Consider the following 27,483-nt stretch of genomic DNA (forward strand, 5'->3'; position numbering starts at 1 on the left):
CCTCAGCCTCACCTGTGGCAGAAGGGAATTGATATCTATGTTGCAAGACTGTTTTTTGTTTGTTTTGGCCGCGTGGCATGCGGGGCCTTAGTTCCCGGACCAGGGATCGAACCCTTGCCCCCTGCAGTGAAAGCAAGGAGTGTTAACCACTGGACCGCCAGGGAAGTCCAGGAACCGGAAGACTGTTTTGAAGGCTGTAAAGAACCTGCCAAGTGCCCGGCACACAGTAGGTATTCAATACATTGTAGCAGCGATGCTTTGCTTGGGACGGGGTCTTTCTGGATCCAGGACACCTCTGTGACATCTGAGTCTGGCTCTATTGTGTGAGGTCATCATCCCCAGTGCCCTTTTGGCTGTCTCTAACCTTCTAGCCATTTTGCTACAGATGCTAGGGCTGCTGAGGTGCTGGGTGGGTAGTTGGGAGCGGGGTAAGGAGAGGACCGAGTGAGACAGAGACGTGGAGGAGGTGAAGGCGTCTGGGCTGGGTGGGCTTGGGAGAATGGGCTGGAGGGCCCACGCTGGGACTCGCTGGGACTCGCTGGGACTCGCTAGAACTCGATCTCACCGGTTTGGGGAGCTGGCCGGGCAATGAGGAGACACTGACATCAGAGAGAGGTGGGAGTGGCTGGTGGCTGCCAGGGATGGAGAAGCTGAGTAAGGCCCACTGGAAGGGGAGGGCCTGGGCTAACGCCGGGGTGAGTACCTAGAGAGGGGCGGCCTTCTGTTCCCAGGACACACGTGCGCACGCGCACACATACACACACACAGCCTCACCCTCAGATGCCACCCTCAGATGCACACTTGGACACACACATCAACACACTTTTTTTTTTAACACACTTTTTAAATTTTTTATTATTTTTTTGGTACGCGGGCCTCTCACTATTGTGGCCTCTCCCGTTGCGGAGCACAGGCTCCGGGGGCCCAGCCGCTCCGCGGCATGTGGGATCTTCCCGGACTGGGGCACGAACCCGTGTCCCCTGCATCGGCAGGCGGACTCTCAACCACTGCGCCACCAGGGAAGCCCTAACACACTTCTTAAACCGTACCCCCATTCCCGCCCTGTTCTCCCGATCCTCTCACCCTGCTCTATTTTTCCAACGCACTTATGTTAACATAGCCAGATAACTCATTCATTATAACATTTATTGTTTATTGCCTGTCTCCCCGCTGGAATGCAAGCTCCAGGAAGGCAGGGGGTGCTTGGTTTGCTTTGCCCACTATTGTATGCCCAGCACCTGCGACGTACCCGGCTCGTAGGTGCCCAATACATAAGCATTGGGTACAATCACATATTCTAGGGTTAGGGTCACGAATGCGCGCACCCCCAGGGACGCATGCGCAAACCCGCACTGTCGCCCACGACGCTGCCACGGACATTCTCAGACACGTGCACGCAGGCACTCGCTCACATCCACACCAACACACAAGCACACAGGCCTTCTCGCTCCCGCACACAGGCGCTTTCAGACTCAAACCCAGCGGTCCAGATTCCAGAGCTCCTACTCACGCAGGCATGCTGGAGCGCGTCCCCACTCCCCACCCTCCGGAGGGCCAGCCCCGGAGGGCAGCCCCGCCCAGAAACAGGGGGCGGGGCCTCGGTGGAAGCTGACAACACAGCAGCCTGAGAGGGGTGGGGTGGGGCAGGGCCGCCCTGGTACCTGGGAGCTCTTTGGAGACGCTGCCACTGCAGACCCACCTACGGGAGGGAGGGAGCAGTGAGGTCACCGGCGTCCCCAGCTTTGACCCCGCCCGTGCTCCCACTCCGCCTCTGTCCTTCCTTTCTTCACCTTCGCCAAAGGCCCAGGAGAAGGGCATGGGAGGGCAGGGAGTCCTCCTGGACACAGTGATGGGCAGGGCTCAGGCCACGTCAGCTGGCACATCTGGGCAGGGGTGTGGACGGTGAGAACTGGGCTTACCAGCTTCCGCTCCACCTTGCAGTAAGAGGAGAAAGGTCCTCCACCACCCTACCGCTGGGAGAACAGAAATGTGGGCAGTGGGCCAGAACTGTCACCTGGCTGGCCCTAGCCCGGTGTCACTCCCCAGAGAGACCCCTTTTGCCCCTACTTCCCTGCTCGGGATCATGAAGTGGGGGGGAATCACAGGGCGGGTGGTAGCCACCTCCAAATTCTCTGCCCCCCCAGAGCCAATGCAAGATTGGGCAAGATGGTCTGGCAGTCCCACTGCCACCACAAAGTCTCATGTTATCAAGCCGTATCCCTAGGGTTCCTCTGGCCACTAAGAGGGTCTGTTCCCTGCCGTGGAATGAATGGGAGAATGGACAGAGAGGGCAGCGCAGGGCGTGCTTGCTCTCAGTAAACGCTTGGAAAGCAAAAACCGGAAGTAAGTGTCCTTGGCCCCCCTCCCCACATTCCCTGAGGGAAGCGATGCTGAACTAGGAAAATACAGGACATACCACCTTAGAAATCTGAAACCACCATCTTGCCAGGACTCAGGCAGAACTGCATCCTCACGCCCCCTAGTGGCAGATTGCAATGGCAGGCTGATGCTCCTCGTGGTTGCAAACACCCAGGGTCCATCCACAGAGGCCAAACTGTGGCCCCTCACCTGTCTCCACATTTACTGATGAGGGGAGATGGGTGCAGAGGGAGGGAGGGAAGGACCTGCCCAGGGGAGTCTGGACCCCAATGCTGTGATTCATTCAACAAGAAATGTTTATTGAGCACCGATGGCCAATGTGCCAGGAACCGCTGGACTCCTGGTCCAGTGCTCTTCGCGATGCCAGCTGCCCCTCTGCTGTGTCTGCAATTCAGCTTGAGACCCCGACTAGGAAGAGCTAGCATCTTCTCCTCCAGGAGACTGCCCCACTGGGTGGGGAGGACACTGGGAGGAGGACAGGCCGGCAGCCGCTGCAGCACCATCATCTGGTGGTCCAGAGACCCAGAGAGGAGGCAAGAGGGGTCTGGGGAGCAGTGCTCACAGTTGGGACAGGATGGGGCCTGGTCAGCTATGTCCATTTACATGTTTAATAAATAGTTGTTGTTGCTGCCCAGGCTGGTGGGGGTGGTACCACTGGGCCCGGGATTCCCAAAGCTCTTGAGGGGTGCCGGGGGCCCTCTTCTTATGCTAGTTCAGGCTCCGGCTCTGAAAAATGAAAGGAGAGAGCATTGGGGTTAGCTTCCCATCCCCAACAGGTTTCTGGGTGCTGTCCTCGGGGAGGTGGCGCAGGCAGGAGTGAGGGTCCCCAGGAACAGGCCTCAGCTGGTCCCTCATCCAGGAAGGATGTCACCCCCACCCCTCTACCAGGTGGGACAGGGGTTGCTAACAGGCCGGAAGCCCCCAGAAGAGGGGTGCCAGCACCCAGCACAGCCACTCCACAGCCTCTGCAGCCCAGTGCTTGGATCCTCCTGTCCCTAACGTCCAGCCCAGGCTGCATCCCCGCCCCTCCACCGGGACGCAAGTCGCTGACCGGCCTCAGCCTCGTCGCCCTTGGCATCTGGCTCCTGCCACCAGTCGGCATAGATGCTTTCCTCGTAGTCGCCCTCCCCTTCAAACTCGGCATCAGACGGGGGCTCCTCAGGCTCCACGGGCGGTTCTGTCTCCTTCAGCTCCATCTACAGCAGCCCCAGGATGGGAGGATAAACCAGGTCATAGCAGGCACAAACCCGGATCGGCTCCCTTCCTGGCCAAGGGGCCCTCGCATCCCATCTTGGTCCCAAACCCCTCCTTCCCAGTCACACTCAAGACCTCACACAGGAATAACTGGAGGGTTTCTCCCTAAGTCCTCTTCCCAAACTGCCCCCTCCATGAACTGATGCACGGGGCTCCACCAGCAGAGCTTCAGGGTTGGTGTAACCTTCTTCCTCTCCACAGCCCACTTTTAAGCGTAAATACCCAGGCAACACTGCTAGTCCATGAATACTGTCTGCTCATGCTGCTTCCCAGCCAGGAACACCTTTACTCCCCTGTGCTTGGATAGCTTTTGTTTATCCCTCCAACACCAGGCATCAGCTCCAGGATGCGGCCCTTTCTGATGACCCTGGCTGGGTCTGGAGGCCTCGTCCAGTGTCCCGTGCTGACTTCTCCCACTGCACTGAACTAACGGTGATCTGACTGGGCGAGGGACTGTGCCTTTCATCAATTTACCACAGCCCCAAGCACGGTGTCTGGCAGACAGCAAGCGACAAATAGCAGTAATCAAAATGGCTACCACCCCTGAGAACCTACTATGCGCCAGCTCTACACTAAGTGATTCACATCCTAGATCTCATTGAATTCCCACCACAGCAGTGTACGATGGCCATTATTCTCTCCATTCCATGGATGAAGAACTGGAAGTTAGAGGGTTACCTAACACTTGCCTGGAGGCTATCCAACTGGGAAATGGTGGAGCCAAGTCTGGTAAGCACCAAAGCCTGGGAGCTCACTGTGCAGACCTGGCCCCCTGTTTGATGAGGGGGGGCATGGGTGCATGAACAGTGGAGGGGATAGATAAATAAGCACTGGGCGGCCACACCTCAGAGAATTCAGGCTCTCAAACCCTCATTTAGAATCAACGTAATAACACACCGTGGTCCTTCCTTCCTGGCGTCCTGTGTTCATTCATTCACTCACTGGTTCATTCAAGCCCAGTTTCTGAGGGTCAGCTCTGTGCCAGGTGCTATGGGAGAGCTGGGAATAACCTGGTCCCTGTCCTGGAGCCCAGTCCTCTAGGAGACTGGCTGGAGAAAAGGGCGGGGTGAGACAGACAGGGCTGTAAGTAACTCCGGTCCAGGGAGGCACAGACGGTCAGAGTAGGCACTGCAAGCCCAGAAGACAGAGCCAGGACGTACAGCAAGGGCTTCTGGAAGAGGCGCCACCAGAGCTGGGCCCAGGAGAAGCGAGATTCAGACATGTAGAGAAGGGGGGTGTGAGGACACAGAGTGGGGAGAGGGCAGGTGTAAACAAGGGACAGGTGAAATCCCTCTGCTTCACAATGGCTGACTGCCACGAGCTGAGGCTGAGATTCGGCACAGCGGCCCCAGGAAGAGGATCAAGGGGTGTCCGTCACCACCCAAGCCAGGAGGGCAAGGGGCCACTTACCTCGTCATCTGACTGCAGGTACATGTGCGCAAACTCCAGCAGCTCCCGAAGCTCAGCTGTCTGGTTGTGGTAGAGCATGGCCTCCTGGGAGGAGGGAAGGAAAGTGAGGTGAGCCAGGCCCTACTGCCAGATGGTGGAGGAGCCAGAGCTCCTAGGATCTGGGCCCTCTGGCCCTTTCACAGCTCGAGGAGCAGGGAACAGGTATCAGTTCACATGCTGGTCGAAAAATCACAGCTGCCTGAAGCACCGGGTTAAGCAGGATTCTGAGGGCTCAGTGAGAAAGAGTGCCTACATCGATTCGCAAAGTCTGCCACTGACAAGGAAGTGGGGAGTGGCACCACGTGCCCCATATTTGCCAGTCTTGCCCTAGAATTCCAAGGGGTTCCTCAGTTGGTCCAGGTTATGGGGTCCCTGGGGAAGGAGGGCAAAGGCCAGCAGTGAGCATGGTGACAGTGGGGAAGGGAGCAGGCAGGGACAGATATTTTTTACCTCCCACATGCCAGGCACTGTGCTGGAGACGTAGGCTGTTCCACCCCCATTTTGCAGGTGAGGCAACAGATTCAGAAAAGGCCAGTAGTGTTCCCAGGACCACACAGCTGGTGGGTTTGAACCTAGGACTCCAACTACAACCCAAATTCTTCCTTTTTATTTCTCACTCTGCCTTTGCAAGAAGCCAGGTTTTTTTTTTTTTTTTTTTTAATCAAATCGCATATCCTGAGAATGCCTCGCGATGCCCACCTCCCTGGGCTGGAAGTCCTCCTCCTCCAGGCCCCAGCGGGCCCTGTGGAAGCGATAATACACCAGGTTTTGCTGCATGACATTGTCTTCGGGGTCAAAGAGCATGTAGCTGGCGGCACTGCGGGCGGCCTGGCGCACGTCGTTCACTGCAGGCAGGACAGGAGTGAGTAGTGGCCCTGGCACTTCCCCACCTTCAGGGATAACCCTCAACTAACCCACCCCTATCTCCCAATTTAGGCCAGTGCCCCTGGCTCTCCAGCTGCCTCCCAGAATACCTGTTGGGCGCCTCACCCCACCCAATAATAATACAAGCTAGAATGTATTGGGCACTTAACCTTATGCCCCATGTAACTCATTTAAGGCTCACTGTTACTGTCATCCCCATTTTACAGATAAGAAATCTGAGGCACAGAGAGGTCAGGTAAACTGCTTGAGCTCACACAGCTGGAGAATGATGGCACTGGGGAATCAGAAGCCGGTGGCCCAGCCCTCGACCTGTTTGCCAACTAGAACACAAAGGGTCTCCTGGCCGTTGGTCTTCAGCTCCTCCTCTCCAACTCCAGCCTGTCTGAATCTTGGCATCTCTGCATTGCAGAAACCCTGGAGATTGACCATCTTAGCCCCGGCTGATGCCAGAATCCCCCGTAAGTGAGGACAGCCTTAAGTGCTGGTGCTACTTTTTATTAGCCATGTTAACTAATGGCCCCTTACCCTCTGTGAGCCTCGGCTTCCTCATCTGAAAAATGGGTCCAGTAACGCCAGCTACCGGTTGCTTGTAAGGGGATCAAGTGAGATAAACAGATGTGGCAGGGCTTTGTAAACTATCAAGTGCTGTGCAGTTGTTGACTATCTAGTCATTTACCCCAGAGGCCCTGGCATTCTCTCCTGAGGCTGCTCTCTGTTCTCCACCACAAGCTTCTCACCTGCCTCACCACCCCCAGCCTTCCCTCCCATCACCAAGGGTCCTCAATTCTGGCTCGGCTTCATTCCCAGTGCAGTGCTCTCCCCCACCCCAAGCCCCCCAGGAGGCTCACACTTGTAGTAGGCAAACTGCAGGTAGTGATACATGGTGGCCACGAACTTCTCCACGAAGAAGCCACCCACGTTGGGGGTCAAGTTGGCCTCACAGTCCACCTTGCACTGCAGGGATTCTGCAAAGAGATCTGGGGGTGGGGGTGGCAGCGGTGAGGAGCTGGTGTACTGAAGGGCTCCATCCCGCTGATGGGGAGGACGGCCGATGGCTTCCAGTCCCAGCTCTGCCTGCTGATCCCACGAGACAGTCGAGGGACAAGGGATGCGGCAGAAGCCTACAGTGGCCTGGGCTGACTTATCACCCCCACAGCTCACCCACCGCCCCAAAGCCAGAGGAAGCCAGGGCACACTGGGAGGTTGGCAGGTGAGGCCTGCAGGTGGGACTGAAGCCCAAAGAGAGAAGCTCAGGACAGTCCCTTCTGCCCCTGCTGAGGGACTCTGCCCTTAGGGATCCCCAGACTAGGTGTGATTTCTGGCCACAAACTGCTTTCTGCACACACCTGCTGGATCGTTTCCCACCTCAGCAACCTTGCACCTGCGTTGCCCTCTGCCTGGAAGGCCCATGAACCCAACCTCCCCAGACCCTTTTGGGATGTCACCTCCTCTCTGCACCGATGCCCAGCACCTTGGACACTCCCTACTGCAGCCCTCTGCACCCAGTGGCAGGTGTTTTGTTGGTCCCTCTCAGCCAATGCCGACTGAAGGGTCTGAGGGTAGGGATAACACCTTATGCCTGTCCACCTCCCAGGCACTTAGCAGGCGCTCCATAAATGTGTATGGAATGAACATTTGTGTTAAGGTGCCTTAGAAGTTCTGGGAAGCAGGGCCCTGCGATGAAAGGGATGCCCACCGGGGTGGATACCTGCTATGGCTGGATAGAAGTCCTTGAAGTCCACCTGCTCGTGGGCCCCCTCGCAGCCAGCCAGACACCGGGCAAAGACGGCCATGTACTCGGCCAGGGCCCGCTCCATGTCCTCGGTGCTGCTACGGAAATCTCCGCTGTTGTAGAGCTTCACAGCCCGGAGGAACACGGCCTAGGGGGAGGGGACGCGGCACAGGGGTCAAGGGGACCCCCACACCTCCCCTCCCCCACGGGCCCTATGGGGGACTCAGGGAATTGCGTCAGGGCTGGCCCTACCCTGGCACCCCACCTCATAGGGCTGGGCCTCCAAGTCCGTGAGGGGCTCGTCGGCGGCGTCCAGCAGCCCGCGATAGTAGTTGAGATACTTGGCGGTGAGCTCGTGCTTCGGGTTCCTCTGAAGGAAGGTGTAGGCCGCGGCCACCGCTTTCTCCAGCCGGTTCGCCTGCGGCGTGGGGACAGGGCCGGTCAGCAGGGCCAGAGCCCGCAGCCCCAAGCACACGCGAGGAGCCGCGCTCCCCCCGACCCGACTAGGAGGCGCCGCCGGCTGGACGCGCACCTTGAACTGCGCGTAGTGCAGGTACTGGTAGGGCAGGCGGCTCTGGAAGTCGCGCAGCAGCTGGCGCGGCGGGTAGGGCACCTGGAAGGCGGGCAGCGAACGCTTGCAGCGCCGCAAGCAGGCGGCGCGCTCCAGGACGTGGCCGAAGAGCCGCAGCTCGCGGGCCCACTCGTCGCCGCGGCCGCCGTCGGGGCCGGGGGTCGCAGGCCCGGGGGGCGCGGCGGCGGGCGGCGCGGGGCCGCTGCAGTTGGCGTGGCAGAAGGCCTCGCTGTCCCGCAGCAGCCGGTGCAGCCGCAGCGCGGCCTCGAGGTAGCGAGCGCTCTCGCGCCAGCTCTCGCCCTCGTACTGCTCCAGCGCGTGCCCGTAGGCCGCGGCCAGGGGCATCAGGTCCTCGGGCGGGAAGCCCCGGAAGCTGTACTTCTCGTACTGCGCCCCGGCACTGCCCAGGAGCAGCCACAGCAGCCCCCACGCCGCCCGACCCATAGCCCCCTCCGCGCCGCTGTCTCTTCCCTCCGCGAGCTGGCGTCCCGGCCCAGCTGCCGGGCAGGCTGGCGGGCTCAGGGGCCCGGGAATGGCCGGCGCGCCCGCTGGGTCTTAGCGCCTGGTACCGGGGGCAGCGAGGCGGGGTCGTGGCTTGAGTCAGATCCCCCGAGGGCCCGAGGGCTGTGTCTCCACTCTTTTAAGAAAGCCAACACTATCCTGCGTCTCCGATCTCCTGCCCTTGGGGGTCCTCCCCTTGGCAGATGGTGAGAGGGTGGAGGAACAATTCCCGCAGGGATGCGGAGCCCAGAAAGCCCCTCCCACACAAAGACAGTCCCCCACCCCCAGACCTTAATATAGAGAAACTGAGAGAAGTGCCACCTCACTCTACTTTACCCAAGGCCTGGAACCTGCTCTTCCATCAGAGCGGTCCTTCTGCTCACTCCCCACTCCCCGCCCCGAAGACGTTCCTCCAAGTGTCCCCCCAGCCCGCGACGGGGAGGCACACCCCCGGTTTTACCCTGCACATCCTCCACTCTCACCACCTCCCACTCGATCTCCATCCCCACGTCAGAAAGTCCTCTGGCAGTCCAGCTTTTGCAGGACAAAGCAGCCCGTCCCTGGAGAGGCCGTCCCTGGGGCAGAAGGGGTGGGAGGGAGCACTGAGATACCCCTCCGATTCCGGAGCCTCGCCAGCCACCTGGAGAGACCTAGATTGGGGGTTGCCAGCCAAAGAAACAAGGGATGCTTCAGTCCGGCTTTAGGACCCGGGGGGCTCCAGAAAAAAGACTGAACTTTTTTTTTTAAGTCGGCTCCGACTTTCCCAACTTTCCGGAACTTCCCTACCCCTCCCAGGTCTCTTAGCCCCAGGGTACGGGTGGGGGAAAATCTGGAGGGCTTTGTGGTGCTTTCCTCGTACTCTAAAGCTATCAGCCTGGCCCTCCTCCTCCAATTCCACACCCCTTCCCCCCACTCCCACCCCGCCAGCTCAGCCTCCCCAGCCCCCATTCCACGTGGACCAGCCAGGGCGGGGGTGAGGATGGAGGACAGGAAGAGGGGGAGCCAGCTCTGGGAGGAGGGGGGCGAAGGAGTCTGGCGGCGGCGGCGGCTCTCTCGCTCGCCCTCACTGCCGGCCGTCCCAGCTCCAGGCACCATGTTCCGCGCGGGGCGCCCCAGCCACACCGTCCTCCGGCTCCCCCTGCTGCAGTCGCTGCTGCTGCTACTGCTGCAGGCCGTGGGGAGGGGGCTGGGCCGCGCCAGCCCGGCCGGGAGCCCCCTGGAAGATGTGGTTATCGAGAGGTACCACATCCCCAGGGCCTGTCCCCGGGAAGTGCAGATGGGGGATTTTGTGCGCTACCACTACAACGGTACTTTCGAGGACGGCAAGAAGTTTGACTCGAGGTAACGGCTTGGGTGGCCCCAGACTCACCATTTCCCTTCCCGGAGCCCGGGACCAAGCTCTCTCAGTCCTGGGGTTCCCCCGTTGCTGCTTTTAAGCTGTGTCTGCATGCTACCTACTCACACCGTGATCCCCTAACCTCAAACACAGCACCCTGGGTGGGGGGACTCCTAGACGTCCATCTCCCCAGACATCCCTGCCCTCAATTTCAAACCTTCGCCTCTCAGAAGACCCCTGTTTCTTTCACACAAACTCCCTCTGTCTCTCGGAGTGCTTGAGAATCACGGTGAACTGCTCTATTTACTTACCAGTGCTCTATTTAAAGACATAGAGGGGGTTTTCTGATCCACAGAGTTGGGGGGAAGGGCATGGTCCCTGCTGCATGTGAATCCTCCGGTGGTCTCAGCACAGCACCCTCAACCTTTCCATCCACCCTGACTCCCTTTCTGGTTCCAGCCACAGGTTTCAGTGCCTTTGTGTTTAGAGAAGAAGAAATAAGTAGAGTTTTGGGGGGGAGGGGGAGGGGTTTTTTAGCAGCCAGTGGGGTAAAGCAGGTGGGCACTCTAAGACAGCAGGATGGATCAGGGAGTGCAGGGCATAGCTTGGTGTAAGGACCCTGTCTGCCTACATGTCACACATGCCACCCTGGGCTCCTCCGAGGGTTTTCATGCCTCCCTCTCCCCGTGATCCCGCACCCTCATCTCCCTCCATCTTAGCTCGACCAGGTCAGTGCTGCCGCCCATCTTGCCAGCCTTGGGGTTTGAGAGATGGGTTTCTGGTCTGTGTCCAGGCTTTCCGTCTGCTCCGGCAAGTCCATTTTTCTCGGTGGGGGCAGGGCTGTACGCCAGGCCAGCCTCAGTTAAACCTTGGGTCCAGGTCGCACACACAACTCGGCCTATAGAGATTAGTGGCTTTGGAGGCGGGCAGTTTATTGGGTAAGAACACGAACTCCTGAGACCAAGATCCTGGACTCAAACCCAGGCTGTGATCATGGACAAGGAGTTTTGCCTCTTTAAGCTTTACTTTCCTCATCTGAAAAAAAGGAGATTAAAAAACAGTCTGGAAAACTGCATCCCTACTTCCTAAGGCTGATGTTAGGACTCAAGACGATGAATGAAAGTGAACTTCACACAGTACCTTACGGTCTGCAAGCGGGTTCAGTACCCATTGATTAGCCTTGACTCTGGGGAGAACTTTGGTATGTTTAACTGCTAGAAGCTTCTTGCCATGCTTGGGCTCTCACAACGGCACTGTGGAGGAAGCAGGCCGTACAACCAGCTCAGTGGGCAAAATGAGGCATAGGCAGTAGACAGGAGTACAGCTGTGAGCCTGTGGCCACCCAGGAGTGGAGGAGGGGCTGGGAGTTGGAGAATGGCCTCCCTATCGGGGATTCTGATGGGGACTCTTGGACCCAGGTTGCATCCAAGCAGTGCTGAGCTTGGAAAACTTTCACAACCCATGACACCTTCCGTCAAAATAATAATCTCGCATCTTTCCTTAACTTCTTAAAACTTAAACCTAACTAAATCAAGTAAAAGCCATGGCGATTTTAGAGTAGCCTTTTTCAAAATTGAAAACCAAATCCCTATCCCCAGCCAGCTCTGCTTTCCCTTCCTTTCTTCTGTGAATTGATGGTGCAGTGGCCCAGACGTGGGCTTTGGAGTTCAACAGACCAAACATTAGCTGTGTGACCTTGGGCAAATCATTTGGTCTCTCAAGTCTCAATTTTTCTCGTAAGAAAAATGAAATCAATAATGCCCGTTTCGGGAATTCCCTGGTGGTCCAGTGGTTAGGACTCGGCGCTTTCACTGCTGTGGCCCGGCTTGGCCTGGCTTTGATCCCTGGTGGGGGAACTAAGATCTCACAAGCTGCATGGTGTGGCAAATAATAATAATAATGCCCACCTCACAGGGGAGAGAATTAAATAAGATAATGAATGCAGGGACTTCCCTGGTGGTCCAACAGTTAAGGCTCCGCGCTCCCAATGCAGGGGGCCCGGTTCGATCCCTGGTCGGGGAACTAGATTCCGCATGCCACAACTAAGAGCCCACATGCCGCAACTAAAAGATCCCGCATGCCGCAATGAAGATCCCAAGTGCCACAGCTAAAGATGCGGCACAGCCAAATAAATAAATATTTTAAAAAAGATAATGAATGCAAAATGCCAAGCATTTCTTCGGCCTTATCATTTAAGGGCTGGATACCTGGTCTCCCCACACACACACCCCCCACCCCGCCCTGGGTCTGCACTTCCCACTCCTTTTCTGTCAGCAGATAGCAGCAGCAGATAGGACTGCTGGCACCATCCCCCCACCCCGGGGTAGATAAAAGGCCCTGGCCTCCTGGAGGACTTCCTTTTGTAACAGCCCATCCTATTAAGGTGGGAGTCACTGCGCACCTAGCTGGGAGGCTTGAAGAGTTGAGGAGCCTGTGGACCTACACCTTTGTGTAGGGAGGGGGATGGGTGTGTGTGTGTGTGTGTGTGTGTGTGTGTGTGTGTGTGTGCGCGCGCTTGTGTGCCTGTGCATTTATGTGACCATGGGCAGAGGCCACTGTATCCCATCTGTGCCCTCCCTCCCCAGCTATGACCGCCACGCCTTGGTGGCCATCGTGGTGGGCGTGGGACGCCTCATCACCGGCATGGACCGAGGCCTCATGGGCATGTGCGTCAATGAGCGGCGACGCCTCATCGTGCCTCCGCACCTCGGCTATGGCAGCATCGGCGTGGGTGAGGAGAGCTGGGGCCCAGGCGTGGGGGTGGAGGAGACCAGGAGGCAGAAGCAAGGGCTCAGGGCCAGAAAACTGAAGCTCAGAGAGGGAGAGCGGCTTTCCAAGGTCACGCCGCATGCACCGCAGAATGAATAGCGCGGCAGGTCTGGGACTAGACTTTTCCGTCTCCTGCCCCTGGGGCGGGAGGAAGGGCAATAATAGGGCCCTGGATAGGATCCTAGCTTGACCTGGGAGAAGGGGAACTAAGGATGGTGGAGCGGGAGGCCAAGCAGGATGCTCAGACCTCCACTCCACCCCCCACTCTGGGGGCTGCACCAAACACAGCGGGGCTTATTCCCCCGGATGCCACCCTCTACTTCGATGTGGTCCTGCTGGATGTGTGGAACAAGGCGGACACTGTGCAGGTGAGCACCTTGCTGCGCCCGCCCCACTGCCCCCGCATGGTCCAGGACAGCGACTTTGTCCGCTACCACTACAACGGCACGCTGCTGGATGGCACTGCCTTCGACACCAGGTAAGGGCTGGAAGGAGCCCTGGGGCGCCAGGGACTGTGGCATGCAGCGGAGAGTCGGGGGCCTTCCTGCCTCTCCCACCAACAGCAGCCCCACCCCTACCTCATCCTCTGCAGCTACAGTAGAGGTGGCACTTACGACACCTACGTGGGCTCTGGCTGGCTGATCAAGGGCATGGACCAGGGGCTGCTGGGCATGTGCCCTGGAGAGAGAAGGAAGATCGTCATCCCTCCATTCCTGGCCTATGGCGAGAAAGGCTATGGTGAGGGCAAGCAGGGACTTGGGCTGCCACATATAGTTGTTCAGGTTGAGTACTGCACAAGGACACCCAGCCAGGGAGGCAGGTAGTGATGCAATCTAGCCCTTGGTGGTCACCTCACTAAGAAGGGTGCTTGGGTGGTTAGGACTCGGCACTATCACTGCTGGGGTCCGGGTTCAGTCCCTGGTTGGGGAACTGAGATTCCGCAAGCCTCGAAGCACAGCCAAAAAAAAAAAGGTGCTTTATTCCGATTCACACAAAGGCTCATATGGGCTGGTGGTGGCCCTGGGGAGAGCTCAGCTCAGGCCTCACAGGGGCAGAACCGGGGCTGCTGATGGGCGTCAAAGGCTCTGGAAAGCAGGGTTAGCACCTTTTTGCACGGTGCTCACATAGGCCTTCCCGAGTGGAGAAGAGCCCTGCTTTGCTCTCCACGTGTATGGTTCAAGCCTATCCCTTCCCCAGGGACTGTGATCCCCCCGCAGGCCTCCCTGGTCTTCCAAGTCCTACTGATTGACGTCCACAACCCAAAGGACGCGGTCCAGCTGGAGACACTGGAGCTGCCACCTGGCTGCGTCCGGAGAGCCGTGGCTGGGGACTTCATGCGTTACCACTACAACGGCTCCCTGATGGATGGTACCCTCTTTGACTCCAGGTCCGGGGATCCTGAGGACGACGGTGGGGGCTGGGGGCGGCTCTGTGCTGCAGGAAGGGCGGGGCCGCTGTGACTCTCTTGCCTGCCTCCCCGCCTTGTATGTATTGCAGCTACTCCCGAAACCGCACCTACAATACCTATGTGGGGCAGGGCTATGTTATCCCAGGGATGGACCGGGGGCTGCAGGGCTCGTGCATGGGGGAGCGCCGGAGAATCACCATCCCCCCCCACCTTGCCTATGGGGAGAACGGGACTGGTAGGCATGCTCCCTGTTCCCCAAGCCAACACCTCAGTTCCTCCCCTGATGGGCAGGGGCGAAGGGGGCGGATTCCAGCCATTGCTCTGCCCCTCTCATCGAAAAAACTGGTCCCCCACCCAACTCCTGCCACAAGGATTCCATCCTTTTCTCCAGGGGGCAGTCCCCCACTTCTCCCCTTCCACACTGGAGAAAGGCAGCAGACTCCTGAGCTTGGGGAGGGAGGGTGGTTATGGAAGAACAGAAACAGCATAGCCCTGGGAAGCAAAGAGACCTGGATTTGAGTCCCAGCTTTGCTGGAAGCCTTTGTGTGCTCACCTGTAAAATGGAACTAATCACATCGATCAGCAGGGTGAGTTATTGGGAGGTTGCAAGATACATATGGAAAAGGCTTTCCAGCTGGCGTGCCCCTCCCCTCCCCCGCCTCCTCACCACCACAGAGTATATTACAAGAGTTGACTATGTGGACAAACATCCCATCCCATCCTTGTTTAAAACCCCAGGATGGGGAAGGTCTGGGGCCTCCATGGAGACCTAGAGCAGCCCCTCCTAGACTCCAGCTGATCCACGCCCCCATTCTGGCCCCAGGAGACAAGATCCCTGGCTCTGCTGTGCTGATCTTCGACGTCCACATCATCGACTTCCACAACCCTGCAGATCCAGTGGAAATCAAGACACTGTCCCGGCCCCCGGAGGCCTGCAACGAGACGGCCAGGCTTGGGGACTTCGTTCGCTACCACTACAACTGCTCTCTGCTGGACGGCACCAAGCTCTTCTCCTCGTGGGTCCGGGGCAGGGCCAGGGCTGGGCAGGCGGGTGGGCCTAGCAGCACCCCTGACCCTTCCTCCCTAAGTTCCCATCTAAGCTGAAATTCTTAAGTCCACAGGCAGAGGGAGGGTGAAGTAAGCAGTAGGGGAGCTGCTAGTTCCACTCAGTGGAGGGAAACGAGCAGGGAGAGATGAGCCCCCGGCCACACTGCAGGGCAGTTACGAGATAAGGGGATTGATCCTATCTCTGCACTGCTGGGTCCCCGCACCCTGCCCTGGGCCTGCCAGGGACCAGGATGAGCACTGACCCGGGAATCTGCTCTCCCCCCAGCCACGACTACGGGGCCCCTCAGGAGGCAACTCTGGGCGCCCACAAGGTGATCGAAGGCCTGGACACGGGCCTGCAGGGCATGTGTGTGGGAGAGAGGCGGCAGCTGGTGGTCCCCCCGCACCTGGCACATGGAGAGAGCGGAGGTGAGCAGAGACTGGCCTGATGGCTTTCCTCCTCCCCTCTGCCCCTGCCCCCTGGAGCCTGGATGGCTGCTGGCAGGAGTGAGTGAGGCCTTCCCAATGCTTCCCATTCCATGCCCCACTCTCCAGCCGCCAAGGCAGGAGCTGAGGCCTGTAGGCTGGGAGCGCACTGGGCAGGCAGTGAAGCCGGGCCCAGACCCTTCCCTCTCTCTACTCCTCCCCTCCCTCCAGCCCGGGGGGTTCCTGGAAGTGCTGTGCTCCTGTTTGAGGTGGAGCTGATGTCCCGGGAGGATGGGCTGCCCACAGGCTACCTGTTTGTGTGGCACGAAGACCCTCCTGCCAACCTGTTTGAAGACATGGACCTCAACAAGGATGGCGAGGTGCCCCCAGAGGAGGTGGGTGAGGAGTTCGCCCCTGGTAATCCCTCCCACGCTGCCACCTGGCAGGAGCCACCTTGCACGGTGGCATCTAACGAGAACAGTGTGTGTCCACCACCCTGTCTGCACCCGTGTTGCTGCCCTTCTGCGGGTCAGTGTGCCTTAAGCCCCTCCTCCCGCCTTCACCTCCGGCACACGCAGCCCATTGCCCCGTGGCTGCCCGGCCCTGGGCACGCCCTCCGCCCCCGCCCCCCTCAGGACGCAGCACCAACCAGCTCCTCTCCTCAGTCCTCGCTGGAAGGCCTCCACCTGGGGACCCGTCCCAAGATGAGCACAGCTGCTCAGGCAGGACGCTCTCTCCCCTCCCCTTGGCTCTCCTCGCTGCAGTTCTCCACCTTCATCAAGGCTCAAGTCAGTGAGGGCAAAGGACGCCTCCTGCCTGGCCAGGACCCTGAGAAAACCATAGGAGACATGTTCCAGAATCAGGATCGCAACCAGGATGGGAACATCACCGCTGAGGAGCTCAAGCTGAAGTCGGACGAAGACCAGGAGCGGGTCCACGAGGAGCTCTGAAGGGCAGAGGCCTGGGCCCAACTGCAAAGGTCGTCTAGGGGGACAGCAGGCAGTGGGGCTGACTTCCCAACAGTCACCCTCCCTGCTGGCATGAGGTCTGGAAGTTTCTAGAAAGTGGTCAGAGGGGACAACTCTGGTTTTCCCACTGCCCGAGAGTAAAATCCACAGCACAGATCTCTATTTGGTTTTTCTCTCCCAGCCCCAAACCCCTTCCTTAAAAGTTTTGGAATTACAAAGCCAATCTGGGGATTGGTGGAGTTTGTGGGTTGGCTGGGGTCATTGCTGGCCCCTTGCTCAGACCTCCCTTCCGTGTCACCAGACACTGAGGAAGGCCAAGCTCATCATTTCCTTCTCTCCCCAAACTTCCCCTTTACCTGTACTTTTCCTCACCATCCTCAACCCACACACCCCCGCCCCGCCCACAGCCCCCATTCCTCTGTCCTGGCAGCTCCCCGGGAACATGAACCCCCAGCTTTCCTCCCTCGGCTCCGGCTGGTTCCTAGGGAAGGGGACGGTTCCGGGGGGCAGCCCTACCTTACCTGTCCGGTTCCCTTCACCTGTCCCACGCCCCCTCGCTGCTGTCCAGTGGTGGCTGAAGAGCCCCTGGGGTGCTACACTTCAGGGCTGGGCTTTGTGTCTCCTTTTAGCCCTAAAGAAGGCTGCCTTCTCTAGGGACCAAAGAACAAGAGAAAAATGAAGGGGGGTGGTATGAGGAAACCTACTTGGATGGATCTTAGGGCTATGCAATCCTTGGTTCGGGGCTGAGATAAATGTGGAAAAGGGGCTCATTATTGAGGGGTGGGGGGGTGGGTAGAGCTCTGCACACTCAAAAGGCTAAACTGGTGTCAGACCCCCTTCTCCTTTGTGCCAAATAAAACGTCCGAAACCAGAGTCTTCGGGATGCAGTCTTTCTTGATCGGTGGCGGGAAGCTTAGACCCAAGTGTTGGGAGGAAGGGGAGCAAAGCAGGCCATCTCCATGGCCCTTCAGCTCAAGACCCTGTGTCCCTAGGTCTCAGCCTCCTGCCTCCCTGAGGCCCAGCTGGGGCCCTCACCATGGAGGGAGGCTGGGGGGTAAGTGTCCACAGAGAGGGGCCTGCAGGGGAGGCCTGGAGACATGATCCTGATCTCCGAAGGGTCCCAGCTGAATGGAATAACAAGTTCCCTGAACTCAAACACAACATGCAAAGCTCAAGGGTTAAATTAAACCACACAGGTCAGATTCCCCTTTCACACAGATCGTTTCTAACATGGCGATGTTCCCACCTCTCCCTGCTCCTGGCCGCCAGCTGTTACCACCTGCCTGGTGCTTCTCCCTCCCGCCAGAGAGAAAGGTAATGGAGTTCAAACCTCTGGTGTCTTGAGGAAGGAGTTGCTTCAGCCACTCATCAGGCCATCTGCCCTCACCTGCCTGGCTGGACTCTGGCCAGTGCGACAGAGATGACCCAAGCCATCCAAGGGGGTGGGGTGGGGGGGATGCTTGGGAGAGAAAATGACTGGATTCACACCCCAAACTGCCCCCACAAGCACCGAGCTCTTGCCCAAGATCCCCCGAGAGACGGAGCTGCTCCCCACGGTCGCCAGCGACTGATACTCCCTGGTCCCAAAGCACAGAAAGCACCTCGGGGTCGACAGAGGTGACGGCCTCAGATGATGACCACCCTCCCCCAAGCCTAACAGGACAGCCTGAACTAAGTCCGTGTGGAGGCAGCGTGATGCAGAAGAGAAGGCTGGCTCTGTCGGAAACACTGCAACCCCAGTGTTAGAAAGGACTGGTCCTTTCTAAGTGGACCCATACCTCATGCAGGACCCCTGTGAGGATGAAACGGCACCTGCAGCACCTGGGTGCACACGGCTGGCCCTCAGTCAGCACTCCCATCGCTTTCTCTGCTGAGCTGCAGACAAACACAACTTACCAGCCACCAGGCAGGCGGATGAGGGAACCGGCTCCCTTCAGGTCCCGACTCGACCGCCCTTAAGTCGTGCACTTTAGTGGCCGTGGAGGAGGAGGAAGGACAGGAGCCAAGGGCCCCAGTGAAAATCCACACTCACATGGATCACTTTAGGGACCCACAAAGAGGGGGCTCTGCATACAGGGCCGGCCAAATTCAGCTGATCCCAGCTGAATTTCACGTTTAACGGCTGCATGAGAATCAAGTCAAACCATTCCAGGTCAGAAACACACCCTTCCGACCCTGCCTGCCCACCGTGATGCCCACGGACACACTAGGCTGTGCTCGCTGTGCTCAGAGTCTCCTGGGCTAATCCAGGGGTTTTCAAACTGTGTTCCGTGGAGCTCTAGCAGCTTCTCGGAGGTTCCTGCGCCTCCAGAACCAGGAGGTACAGGCTCTGCCCCGCCCCCACCCCAATCGGAACAGCTCTGTGTTTTCCTTTTTTTATTTTGATCTGTTTCACATATTAGATTTGTTTGAAGAGCAGCTTCCCATGTTAAAAAATACTGGAAAAAAGATTCCCTGGACCAAATGATTCCTAAAGTGCTAACACTGTGTAGGTCCACAGTTCATCTGGAATGGCTTTTGCTGCCCTCCGGGCTGGCAGGGCTCCCTCAAGGCTCTGCAGAACACAAACCACGAAGCCAGGGAAAGGGGGAGGGAGGGGCGTGGGCCAGCAGCTCCCGGCCGCCCGGACTCTTCTCTGCAGCACAGGCAGGAGCAGTGCTCAGAGCAGAGTAGCCTTCCGGTGAAGCCCGTCCGCATCACAGCCCGCGGGGCCTGACCCCGGCCCGCCCTCAAGAGCCCTGCATCTCTGTCCAGTCCCTCTGCTGCAGGATGTGCTGCAGCAGCCCGTTGACCACGTCCAGCGTTTCATCCTTCTCCAGCACGATGTCATACGAGTCCATGTAGCGCTCCCGCTGCTCCTCCACCTGCCGGGGGAGCAGAGACCGAGAGTCCCCCAGCGCCCTGCCCTCCGCGTTGCCCGCTGTTGCCCACCTGGGGCTGGGGAAGAGGGCATTCAAGCTGCGACTCCCCAGGAGGAGTTCAAGGTTACCGGGACCTGCCCTTTGGAGACACAGATGGCCATGGATGCAGGCCGCCACAATTAACCCTTGGGTCAGTGTCAAAAGGACCATCACAACGATTAGAAACAAAAACTATCAGACGTTACCTCTAATCTATCTGGATCGAATCCTCATGAGGCTTCAGCACCTGCCGGCTGAGGGTGAGAACTGGAGCCCTTCTAGCCTGATGCCACACTGTGCCCCTCTGTGACCTTATGTTTTCACCCCTGTCAACCTCTGGTCTGTTCCTATGCTTTCCTTCTCTAAATTATAAACCCACATCCTGAATACCAACATCTCCCATCTCAATCATGCCTTACTGGTATGATTTAGGAGGACTGGTAATCAGCCCAACCACTTTCTAAACTATGTCACCTTGGGCAAGTTACTGAACCCCCTTGCCTCAGTTTCCTCATTTGTAAACTGGGTATAACGGTCACTACCTCAGAGTATGACTGCACAGATGAACTGGGTTAACGTGCGCGGCACCCGGTACGTGTGGGCTGATGACGTGCTCTGACCTCTGGGTCACGCCGTGTGCTTCGTGCACAGCTGTAACCACTGGGTATTTCTTCTGTTTCCTATGAGACTATGGCTTGTGTCTGACCTCTGTGCCTCTCGTACTTCACACAGGGTCCGGCCCACAGAAGGTGTTCAATAAGCACTCGTTAACAGGAATGAAGGAGAAGCCGGCCATGAAGAACCCGGGTCTCCTACCTACCTTGTCATTTAGGAAGCCAATCTTGAGAATGTTCTCCACGCCAGGAACCCCATCAGCCATGGTGAGGTCCCCCATGGAGTCTCCCAGCAGGAGGATGTTGGTTTTGCCCTGAAGCTGCTCGAAGTAACCAGAGTTCTCACACACGGAGCTGTTCTTGTTGTAGGTGTGTATGAGCTGGCCCTTGAATCCCTTTAGGAAGCCCTAAATAGTCAAGGCAAGAGACAGACAGAAGGACTACAAGGACCCATTCGGGACCAGTGTTCCACTGTCTCTGCCACAGAGGAAAGGGAATCCTGAAAGCCACAGATAATGCCAGAACTTCATTGTGATCCAACTAGGGGCCAGCAAGCTAGGGCCCGTGGACTAGATTTGGCCTATTTTTGTAAATTGCTTTGCTGGAACACAGCCAGGTCCATTTGTTTACATCTTGTCTACGGGTGCTTTTTTGTGTGACAGAGTAGCTGTGACAGAGATCATATTGCCCGCAAAGCCCGAGATACTTACTACCTGGTCATTTACAGAAAAAGTTTACAACCCCTGGTTTAAATTGACAGGAACCATCAAATATTGTTGATCGCCTACTCTGGTGAAAGCATGAAGCCCGTGATACAAGCGCTGCCTGGCTACATGTGCGCTAACCTCAGCTGTGGGCCACACCCTAACCACAGGTCAAAGGGATGAAAATTCCAGCCTTGGTTTTAAGGGGAAGAAGTCAGAACATGGGTGAGTCAGAGCAGCCCACCTCTGGCTCAAGAAAAACAAGTCCAAGTCCCAGCCCTTGAGTACCTAGGATGGCACACGAGCCATGACAGTGACACGGGGACTGGCCGAGCCCTAAACTCAGTCCTCCCTGGCAGAGTCGACTGTCAGCCAAACACCCAAGAGTGGGTCCTTCAAAAGCGACTGTCTTTAGCTGGCACTAATAAATAAATAACTGCCGAGGGCAAAGAAGCTGGCATGCCTTCCCTCCCCCCTCCCCCATCAGGGTTAACATTTAGGGTGAAGCACCCTGGCTGGCGGTCCCCACCCCTCTTCCAGCCCCAGCTCACATCTTCATCAAACTCCATGTAGTTAGAGACGATGTGGATGTTCGGGTGGAACACTTTCCTCTGCCGCATGATTTCTTCCAGGATATCCCCAACGCCCGCGGAGAAGATGAAAAGGGGAACGCTGTTCTGGGAGAGGGTGTTGAAGAACGTCTTGTATCCATCCCTGAAGTGACATGAACGGTTCTGAAATGGCACTGCCTCTGCGACTGTTCTTTATTTTCTATTTGGGTTACATCTTTAACATTTTTAAAAAACATTTTAAATTGTGGTATAAAATACATACAGTAAATTATTAAAGTGCACTAATCTTAAGTGTTCAGCTCAGTTAATATTTACATATGTTCACACACATGTACTTACTAATCAAGTCAAGATTCCCTCATGTTCCTTCCCAGTCGATGCCATCGCCCCCATTTTGACTTCACATCACCATTGATTTGCTCTCCCTGCCCCTGAACTTCATATACACCATATAACCACATTTTTTGTTTGTTTGTTTGTTTGTTTCTGTATTATTTTGCCTGAGCAAAATACAACCAGGCAGCTATCCTGAGGCAGCTTCACTGGGGAACACCTCCAACCCACCCAGGCACTTACTGGGTTTGCACGTGTCTACTCTCCTGGCTTTCCACGAGCTAGCCTCTCTCCCCAATCAGGACACACAATCCTTGAGGGAAGGCACCCGTGTGGACTCCTTCCTCTACGTGCCCTCATCCCTCCTCCAGTAAAGAACGCTCCAGCAGACAGCTGCACTGTGAAGGCCACGGAAGATCAAGGGCCCTAGGTCAGCCAACTCCCATGTCTGGATAAAGAACGCCAGTCGCCATGGGGACCCCAAAAGTCTGTTTATCATTGGGAAGAATGAGCTAGACGCTGTTTGTTCTAGGAGATGGAGCCCTGGTCATATTCACACCACATCCACTACCAGCAGACTGCATCCTAGGACACACCCGAGGATAGAAAATTCTCTGGCTGTGTCCAGAGAGGACAAGCAAGGCCTTCTCCACGTCATCTACTCATGGTGCTAGATCGCTTCTGACTCTCCCAGCAACCGACTCCTCTTTGATTCTTCCCAGCCTCTCTTTTGTGAGCAAACCCACGGCAAACAGTCTGGCAGAAACATCTTCCAGAGCAGGCCGCTCACCTAAGCATTGCGTTGGACTCCCTCGCCACCTGGGCTACCTGGACTCCCTCGCCACCTGGGCTACCTGGACTCCCTCGCCACCTGGGCTACCTGGACTCCCTCGCCACCTGGGCTACCTGGACTCCCTCGCCACCTGGGCTACCTGGACTCCCTCGCCACCTGGGCTACCTGGACTCCCTCGCCACCTGGGCTACCTGGACTCCCTCGCCACCTGGGCTACCTGGACTCCCTCGCCACCTGGGCTACCTGGACTCCCTCGCCACCTGGGCTACCTGGACTCCCTCGCCACCTGGGCTACCTGGACTCCCTCGCCACCTGGGCTACCTGGACTCCCTCGCCACCTGGGCTACCTGGACTCCCTCGCCACCTGGGCTACCTGGACTCCCTCGCCACCTGGGCTACCTGGACTCCCTCGCCACCTGGGCTACCTGGACTCCCTCGCCACCTGGGCTACCTGGACTCCCTCGCCACCTGGGCTACCTGGACTCCCTCGCCACCTGGGCTACCTGGACTCCCTCGCCACCTGGGCTACCTGGACTCCCTCGCCACCTGGGCTACCTGGACTCCCTCGCCACCTGGGCTACCTGGACTCCCTCGCCACCTGGGCTACCTGGACTCCCTCGCCACCTGGGCTACCTGGACTCCCTCGCCACCTGGGCTACCTGGACTCCCTCGCCACCTGGGCTACCTGAGACTTCTGAATCTTCTGCTGGCACAGGAGCTCATGCGCTTTGGTCCACCTGGAAACAGACACCCCACGAAACCCCAAATTCAAACCACTAAGTAAAGCGACCTTTCCCATCTCAGGGCCGAGTCTCCTCTGGAAGTCCTGACGGCGGAGGCCTCATCCTTTCCCCCAGAGCCACTTCCAGGTTCCCAAGGACCCTGCTTGTCCCTAAAGGAAGAGGGTGAGACAGCAACACAGCAGCAACACAAGAGCTGGGCAAGTTGCTGCTGATGTCAAAGCTCTTCTGAATCCCTTCCTCTGTGACCCCACTCTATGGAGAACTGGGGCTTTGCCCAGTGATACTGGTTTCCTTAGGAGGGTTATTGCCCCAAAGCACTTATTGCCCCAAAGTAAGGGGCTTCTAACTCATTCCAAGGATACTTGGTGAGCCCTCTACTCTAGCAGTAGCCACACGTAGCCTGGCTTTATCTGGACAATTTGTTCTAGCAGCTGCGCTTGTGGCCTTCAGTTAAGCATTCAGTAAGGTAAAGGAGCCTGCATCTGACCAAAGCTCAGGAAAAATACGCCCCCGTCCAGACCAAGCATCGTGAGGGCCAGGGGCGTTTCACCACCACCATCACTTACCATTCCACCATGTCAGGTAACTTCTCTTTGATGGTCCGGTGTGGGTCAATCTCAATTGGGTAATAGTGGTGGAAGAGCGCTTTGAGCTGTGACATCGAAATGAAGAGAAAAGCCGTTTAGTCCACATCAAGTTTTCCCCAGCAGAGTCCTACAGTCCAGCATGAGAAAAAAGTCACCTAGAAGATGCAACTCCAGGTAAGGGAGTGACTGGAGCTGCAGAGCCGGCCATCCCTCTGCACTCCCGCTTAATCAGTAAGAACTGATTTAACGCTGTATTTCCCAAAATGTGGTACATTTTCTCAAGTGGTAGGCAAGATAACTTTTGGGGGGGGCGTACATGGATAAAAACACTTTTCATTTTAGTGGTTTGGGATTCATTTTAATGTATGTCGGAAAAAAAGAAAACTAGAATAGCACACTCATGCTTTCATAAAGATTGCTCCTTTCTTTTGCAAGTTAACTGCATTCAGATCTTTAAAGGCAGGGTAATTTACACAGATCTGGCAAAAATCATTCAAGTGAACTAGAAGACTGGAGCTTGGGACACAGCATGTTAGGGGATAACTCCATCGCACTGCCAACGTCAGGTGGACAACCTCACGGGGAGCATCTCTGTGCACCTCCTCTGGCTAAGGTCACCTTCCACATGCCAGGACCTTCCACAATCTAGGGAGGCTGCTTCAGGGATCATGTGTCACATGGGCTCAGTCAGTAACAGTGCCCAATAAAAATGAGAATTGACTGAGTAAAAAATTTTAATTTTAATACGTGCATGGTGTCAGAATATTATGAGATCAAATGGAGTCCCTGACCATCAGTCCAAAAGAGGGTTAAATACAAAGAGTGACAGAGACAGAAAGCTCCTAAAATGTGTTAAGATTCTCAATGTTTCCTTGAGTGTGAGAACATTTTTCTGAAAGTATAACAGAATTCAACAGAATATAAATTTCTTTTTTTAAAAAATTTATTTTATTTTTGGCTGTGTTGGGTCTTCGTTTCTGTGCAAGGGCTTTCTCTAGTTGCGGCAAGCGGGGGCCACTCTTCATCGCAGTGCACGGGCCTCTCACTATCGTGGCCTCTCTTGTGGAGCACAGGCTCCAGACACGCAGGCTCAGTAGTTGTGGCGCACGGGCCTAGCTGCTCCACGGCATGTGGGATCCTCCCAGACCAGGGCTCGAACCCGTGTCCCCTGCATTGGCAGGCAGATTCTGAACCACTGCGTCACCAGGGAAACCCCCAGAATATAAATTTTTAAAAAGAAAAAAGATTTCTTACATAAATTTTGCTTTGTTAATTTCTTCAGGAACCCATCAACGCCACAAATCTTAATGTTCTCTAGCTTCTTTATCCTAGAGAGGGCATCCAAACCTATTGTCTTATTTGTGGACGTAGCTCTCTGGAAGCTGCTATGATCAGGGATGTGAGGAACCAAAAAAAGTGACCTGCCAAAGGTAATCAGTGGTGGAGCCAGAACCTACCTTAAGCTACAAGTGGCATCACCAGAGAGACAGGTGTAGAAACAGAAGAGCTATCTATAATTCACTGTCCATCTTAATAACCAGTAATCATGACAGAGTATTAGAAGATCTGACCAATATGGCAGACCAGCAGACCACTTAGTAACCAATTTGGTGAACTTCATAATCAAGTGGAACTAAATGATATAGCTCTTTAGCAGAAAGAGCTCAGCAACCTGCAGAGAAACGAGGGGCTAGCACAGCTCTGCTCTGGCAAAGAGGACACTGATGGGAAGAACGCGTAGCAAAGTAAAATGAACTCCAAGGCTACAGGGATCGCTTTACAGTATCTGTATGCATCTTATGGAAACGGGAGTTTCATACACAGACGTTAATTCAGAAGTCTTTCTTGGTACCTGCTGCCTTACCAAGAAAATTTATACTATCAAGGAAAGAGCATAATATAGAGGAAAGAGTTCGGGAACAGAATCAGATCTATGGGAAAACCAAGCTCTGCATCTTGCTGTATGACCTCGGGTACGTTGCTCAAACCTCTCCAAGCCTCTGTTTTCCCATCTGCTAAATGGAGACAGTAATGATTCTATCCACCTCTCGGAGTTGTGGGAGGGTTAAACAGCAAACATCAAAGTCTCCTATTAAGTTCTACAGATAGGAGTAAGCATATTCCAACCATCTATCATCACGTGTCTTGGCCAATAAGGAAAAGCTGTTTCAGTGTATTAAGACTAGGTCCACCTGAGCATAACAACAATTTTTAAAAAAATTAATCTTCTAAGGTCTCAACCCTGGAATCTTTGGTCCTAACCAAGAACCACTGGAAGTCGTATATGATAGCCATTTCTGAGCAGAGAAGGGAGTAACCCACCTCTTTCCGGCACTCCTCACTGATGATCTTGCTGTTATCCAGAATATCTGCAAAAACACAGAACTCCTTTTACTTGCCCCTTATAAGCCATCGTCCTGTCAAGCCCAATAAAGCAAGCTAGTATGTGACTTACTGTAAGAAGAAGGGCATCGCTTTCCATTATATGCAAACCTGCTCAAGGTCATGTCAAAATCAGAAATGACCTAAAATGCAAAAGAGAGATGAAGCCTAGACAGGCTCCTTCCAGGGTGGCCCTGTGCCAGCCAGGGAGGATGATTATGGAAGTCCAAACAGCTCAGTGCAGGTCTGCGGGCAAAGCCCTGGGGGAGTCAGGAAGCGCCGAAGAAAGAACTAATCCTAGTTAATACCTGTGCTAACCCAGAGAAGACCCAGCCTCTCTGAGGATGGGGGTGGGGACTGCAGAATCAGGACCCCTTCCACTCTTTCAATAGCACCCATCTCAATGCCCTGGTCCTTCGTAAGATGCCCCCACCTTTTGGCCCATCTACACATCTGCGTCTTCTTGGGGAGCCCACCAACCTCGGCTAGTGAGGACAAGACCCGGAGGCCTGGTGTGGGGTGCGTTCTGTCTACAGCACGACCTGAGAAATTTGAAATCTAGGTTGCTGGGCAGGTGGGCTCTCCCCAAGGCAAAACAGGCTTGCCCTCGGGCAGCTGGCCATTTCTAGGGGCTGAAGGCATGCTTGCTGGTGTCCGCAGCAAAGCGGGAAGGCGCACTGGGCAGGCCACATCCCCAGCCCCCCCCCCCGCGGTACCTGTAAGCGGTCTCCCCCGCCCTTGCGGAGGGCGCCCACGATCTCCTGCACCCGCCCGGGCTGCCGCATCAGAACCGTGGCCTTCATCAGGGTGCTCACCTGTCCCGAGACCCGAGAGAACCGCTGACCCCGGCACCGCGTTGCGCCCAAGGGGAGGCCGGCGAGGCCGGGCCGGGGGCGCGGGGGACGAGCGGGGGCTCCGGCCGGGCCTGGGCGCCTACGGGCCGCAGTGGCGCGGCGAGGCCCAGGCGGCCCGGTGGGGGTCTCGGAGCGCCCGGGGTTTCGGGGCCCGCCCCACGCCGGTCTCCTCCTCCCGCCTCACCTCCTCCGCCATGGCGCTCGCCGGCCTGTTGGCGGCGTGGGCACAACGACCGCCCCGCGGCCTCACTGCGCAGGCGTCGCTTCCGCGGGGCG

At 56.6% G+C, this 27,483-nt stretch overlaps 3 protein-coding genes across 5 annotated transcripts; 1 reads left to right on the forward strand and 2 right to left on the reverse strand.

Moving 5' to 3' along the window:
* Positions 1–2,657: 2,657 nt before the first annotated feature.
* On the reverse strand, positions 2,658–9,044 carry P3H4 (prolyl 3-hydroxylase family member 4 (inactive)). Its single transcript, XM_060133224.1, has 8 exons — positions 8,232–9,044; positions 7,965–8,117; positions 7,676–7,847; positions 6,816–6,944; positions 5,782–5,927; positions 5,044–5,127; positions 3,431–3,575; positions 2,658–3,105 (listed from the first exon to the last, which is right to left on the reverse strand). Exons 1-8 carry the CDS (start codon positions 8,712–8,714, stop codon positions 3,083–3,085), a joined length of 1,335 nt encoding a protein of 444 aa, XP_059989207.1. The 5' UTR covers positions 8,715–9,044; the 3' UTR covers positions 2,658–3,082.
* Positions 6,409–17,505, forward strand: FKBP10 (FKBP prolyl isomerase 10). 2 transcript variants are annotated; one of them, XM_060133223.1, is made up of 10 exons: positions 6,409–6,425; positions 12,693–12,838; positions 13,165–13,354; positions 13,469–13,614; positions 14,074–14,263; positions 14,374–14,519; positions 15,108–15,300; positions 15,618–15,760; positions 15,989–16,152; positions 16,522–17,505. In XM_060133223.1, exons 2-10 carry the CDS (start codon positions 12,751–12,753, stop codon positions 16,705–16,707), a joined length of 1,446 nt encoding a protein of 481 aa, XP_059989206.1. In that variant the 5' UTR covers positions 6,409–6,425; positions 12,693–12,750; the 3' UTR covers positions 16,708–17,505. The 2 variants fall into 2 exon arrangements, with proteins under 2 accessions (XP_059989206.1, XP_059989205.1); XM_060133222.1 differs by lacking the exon at positions 6,409–6,425 and adding an exon at positions 9,705–10,112.
* Positions 17,506–19,086: 1,581 nt separating this feature from the next.
* Positions 19,087–27,422, reverse strand: NT5C3B (5'-nucleotidase, cytosolic IIIB). Of its 2 annotated transcripts, XM_060134594.1 has the most exons (10): positions 27,392–27,422; positions 27,070–27,168; positions 26,427–26,496; positions 26,294–26,340; positions 23,951–24,036; positions 23,318–23,378; positions 22,639–22,667; positions 21,495–21,657; positions 20,446–20,646; positions 19,087–19,589 (listed from the first exon to the last, which is right to left on the reverse strand). In XM_060134594.1, the coding sequence occupies exons 1-10, from the start codon at positions 27,401–27,403 to the stop codon at positions 19,455–19,457; spliced, it is 903 nt and encodes a 300-aa protein (XP_059990577.1). In that variant the 5' UTR covers positions 27,404–27,422; the 3' UTR covers positions 19,087–19,454. The 2 variants fall into 2 exon arrangements, with proteins under 2 accessions (XP_059990577.1, XP_059990578.1); XM_060134595.1 differs by lacking the exon at positions 27,070–27,168 and having other exon boundaries at positions 27,169–27,420.
* Positions 27,423–27,483: the final 61 nt, after the last annotated feature.

The sequence above is a fragment of the Lagenorhynchus albirostris genome, chromosome 20 (assembly GCF_949774975.1).
Source record: "Lagenorhynchus albirostris chromosome 20, mLagAlb1.1, whole genome shotgun sequence".
NCBI classification, from domain to species: Eukaryota; Metazoa; Chordata; class Mammalia; order Artiodactyla; family Delphinidae; genus Lagenorhynchus; species Lagenorhynchus albirostris.

Excerpts from the sequence above, each read along its gene's own strand:
- P3H4 (XM_060133224.1), bottom strand. The coding sequence starts at position 8,714 with ATGGGTCGGGCGGCGTGGGGGCTGCTGTGGCTGCTCCTGGGCAGTGCC. Across the intron at positions 5,128-5,781 it reads AGGACTTCCAGCCCAGGGAG|GAGGCCATGCTCTACCACAA; the intron begins GTGGGCATCGCG and ends CCCTCCTCCCAG. Across the intron at positions 3,576-5,043 it reads ACCTGCAGTCAGATGACGAG|ATGGAGCTGAAGGAGACAGA; the intron begins GTAAGTGGCCCC and ends GGGCTGCTGTAG.
- FKBP10 (XM_060133222.1), top strand. The coding sequence starts at position 9,751 with ATGGAGGACAGGAAGAGGGGGAGCCAGCTCTGGGAGGAGGGGGGCGAA. Across the intron at positions 12,839-13,164 it reads CTATGGCAGCATCGGCGTGG|CGGGGCTTATTCCCCCGGAT; the intron begins GTGAGGAGAGCT and ends CACCAAACACAG. Across the intron at positions 15,301-15,617 it reads GGCACCAAGCTCTTCTCCTC|CCACGACTACGGGGCCCCTC; the intron begins GTGGGTCCGGGG and ends CTCTCCCCCCAG.
- NT5C3B (XM_060134594.1), bottom strand. Across the intron at positions 23,379-23,950 it reads TTACCTGACATGGTGGAATG|GTGGACCAAAGCGCATGAGC; the intron begins GTAAGTGATGGT and ends GTCTGTTTCCAG. Across the intron at positions 22,668-23,317 it reads AGAAGTCTCAGGTAGCCCAG|GTGGCGAGGGAGTCCAACGC; the intron begins GTGGCGAGGGAG and ends CAGGTAGCCCAG.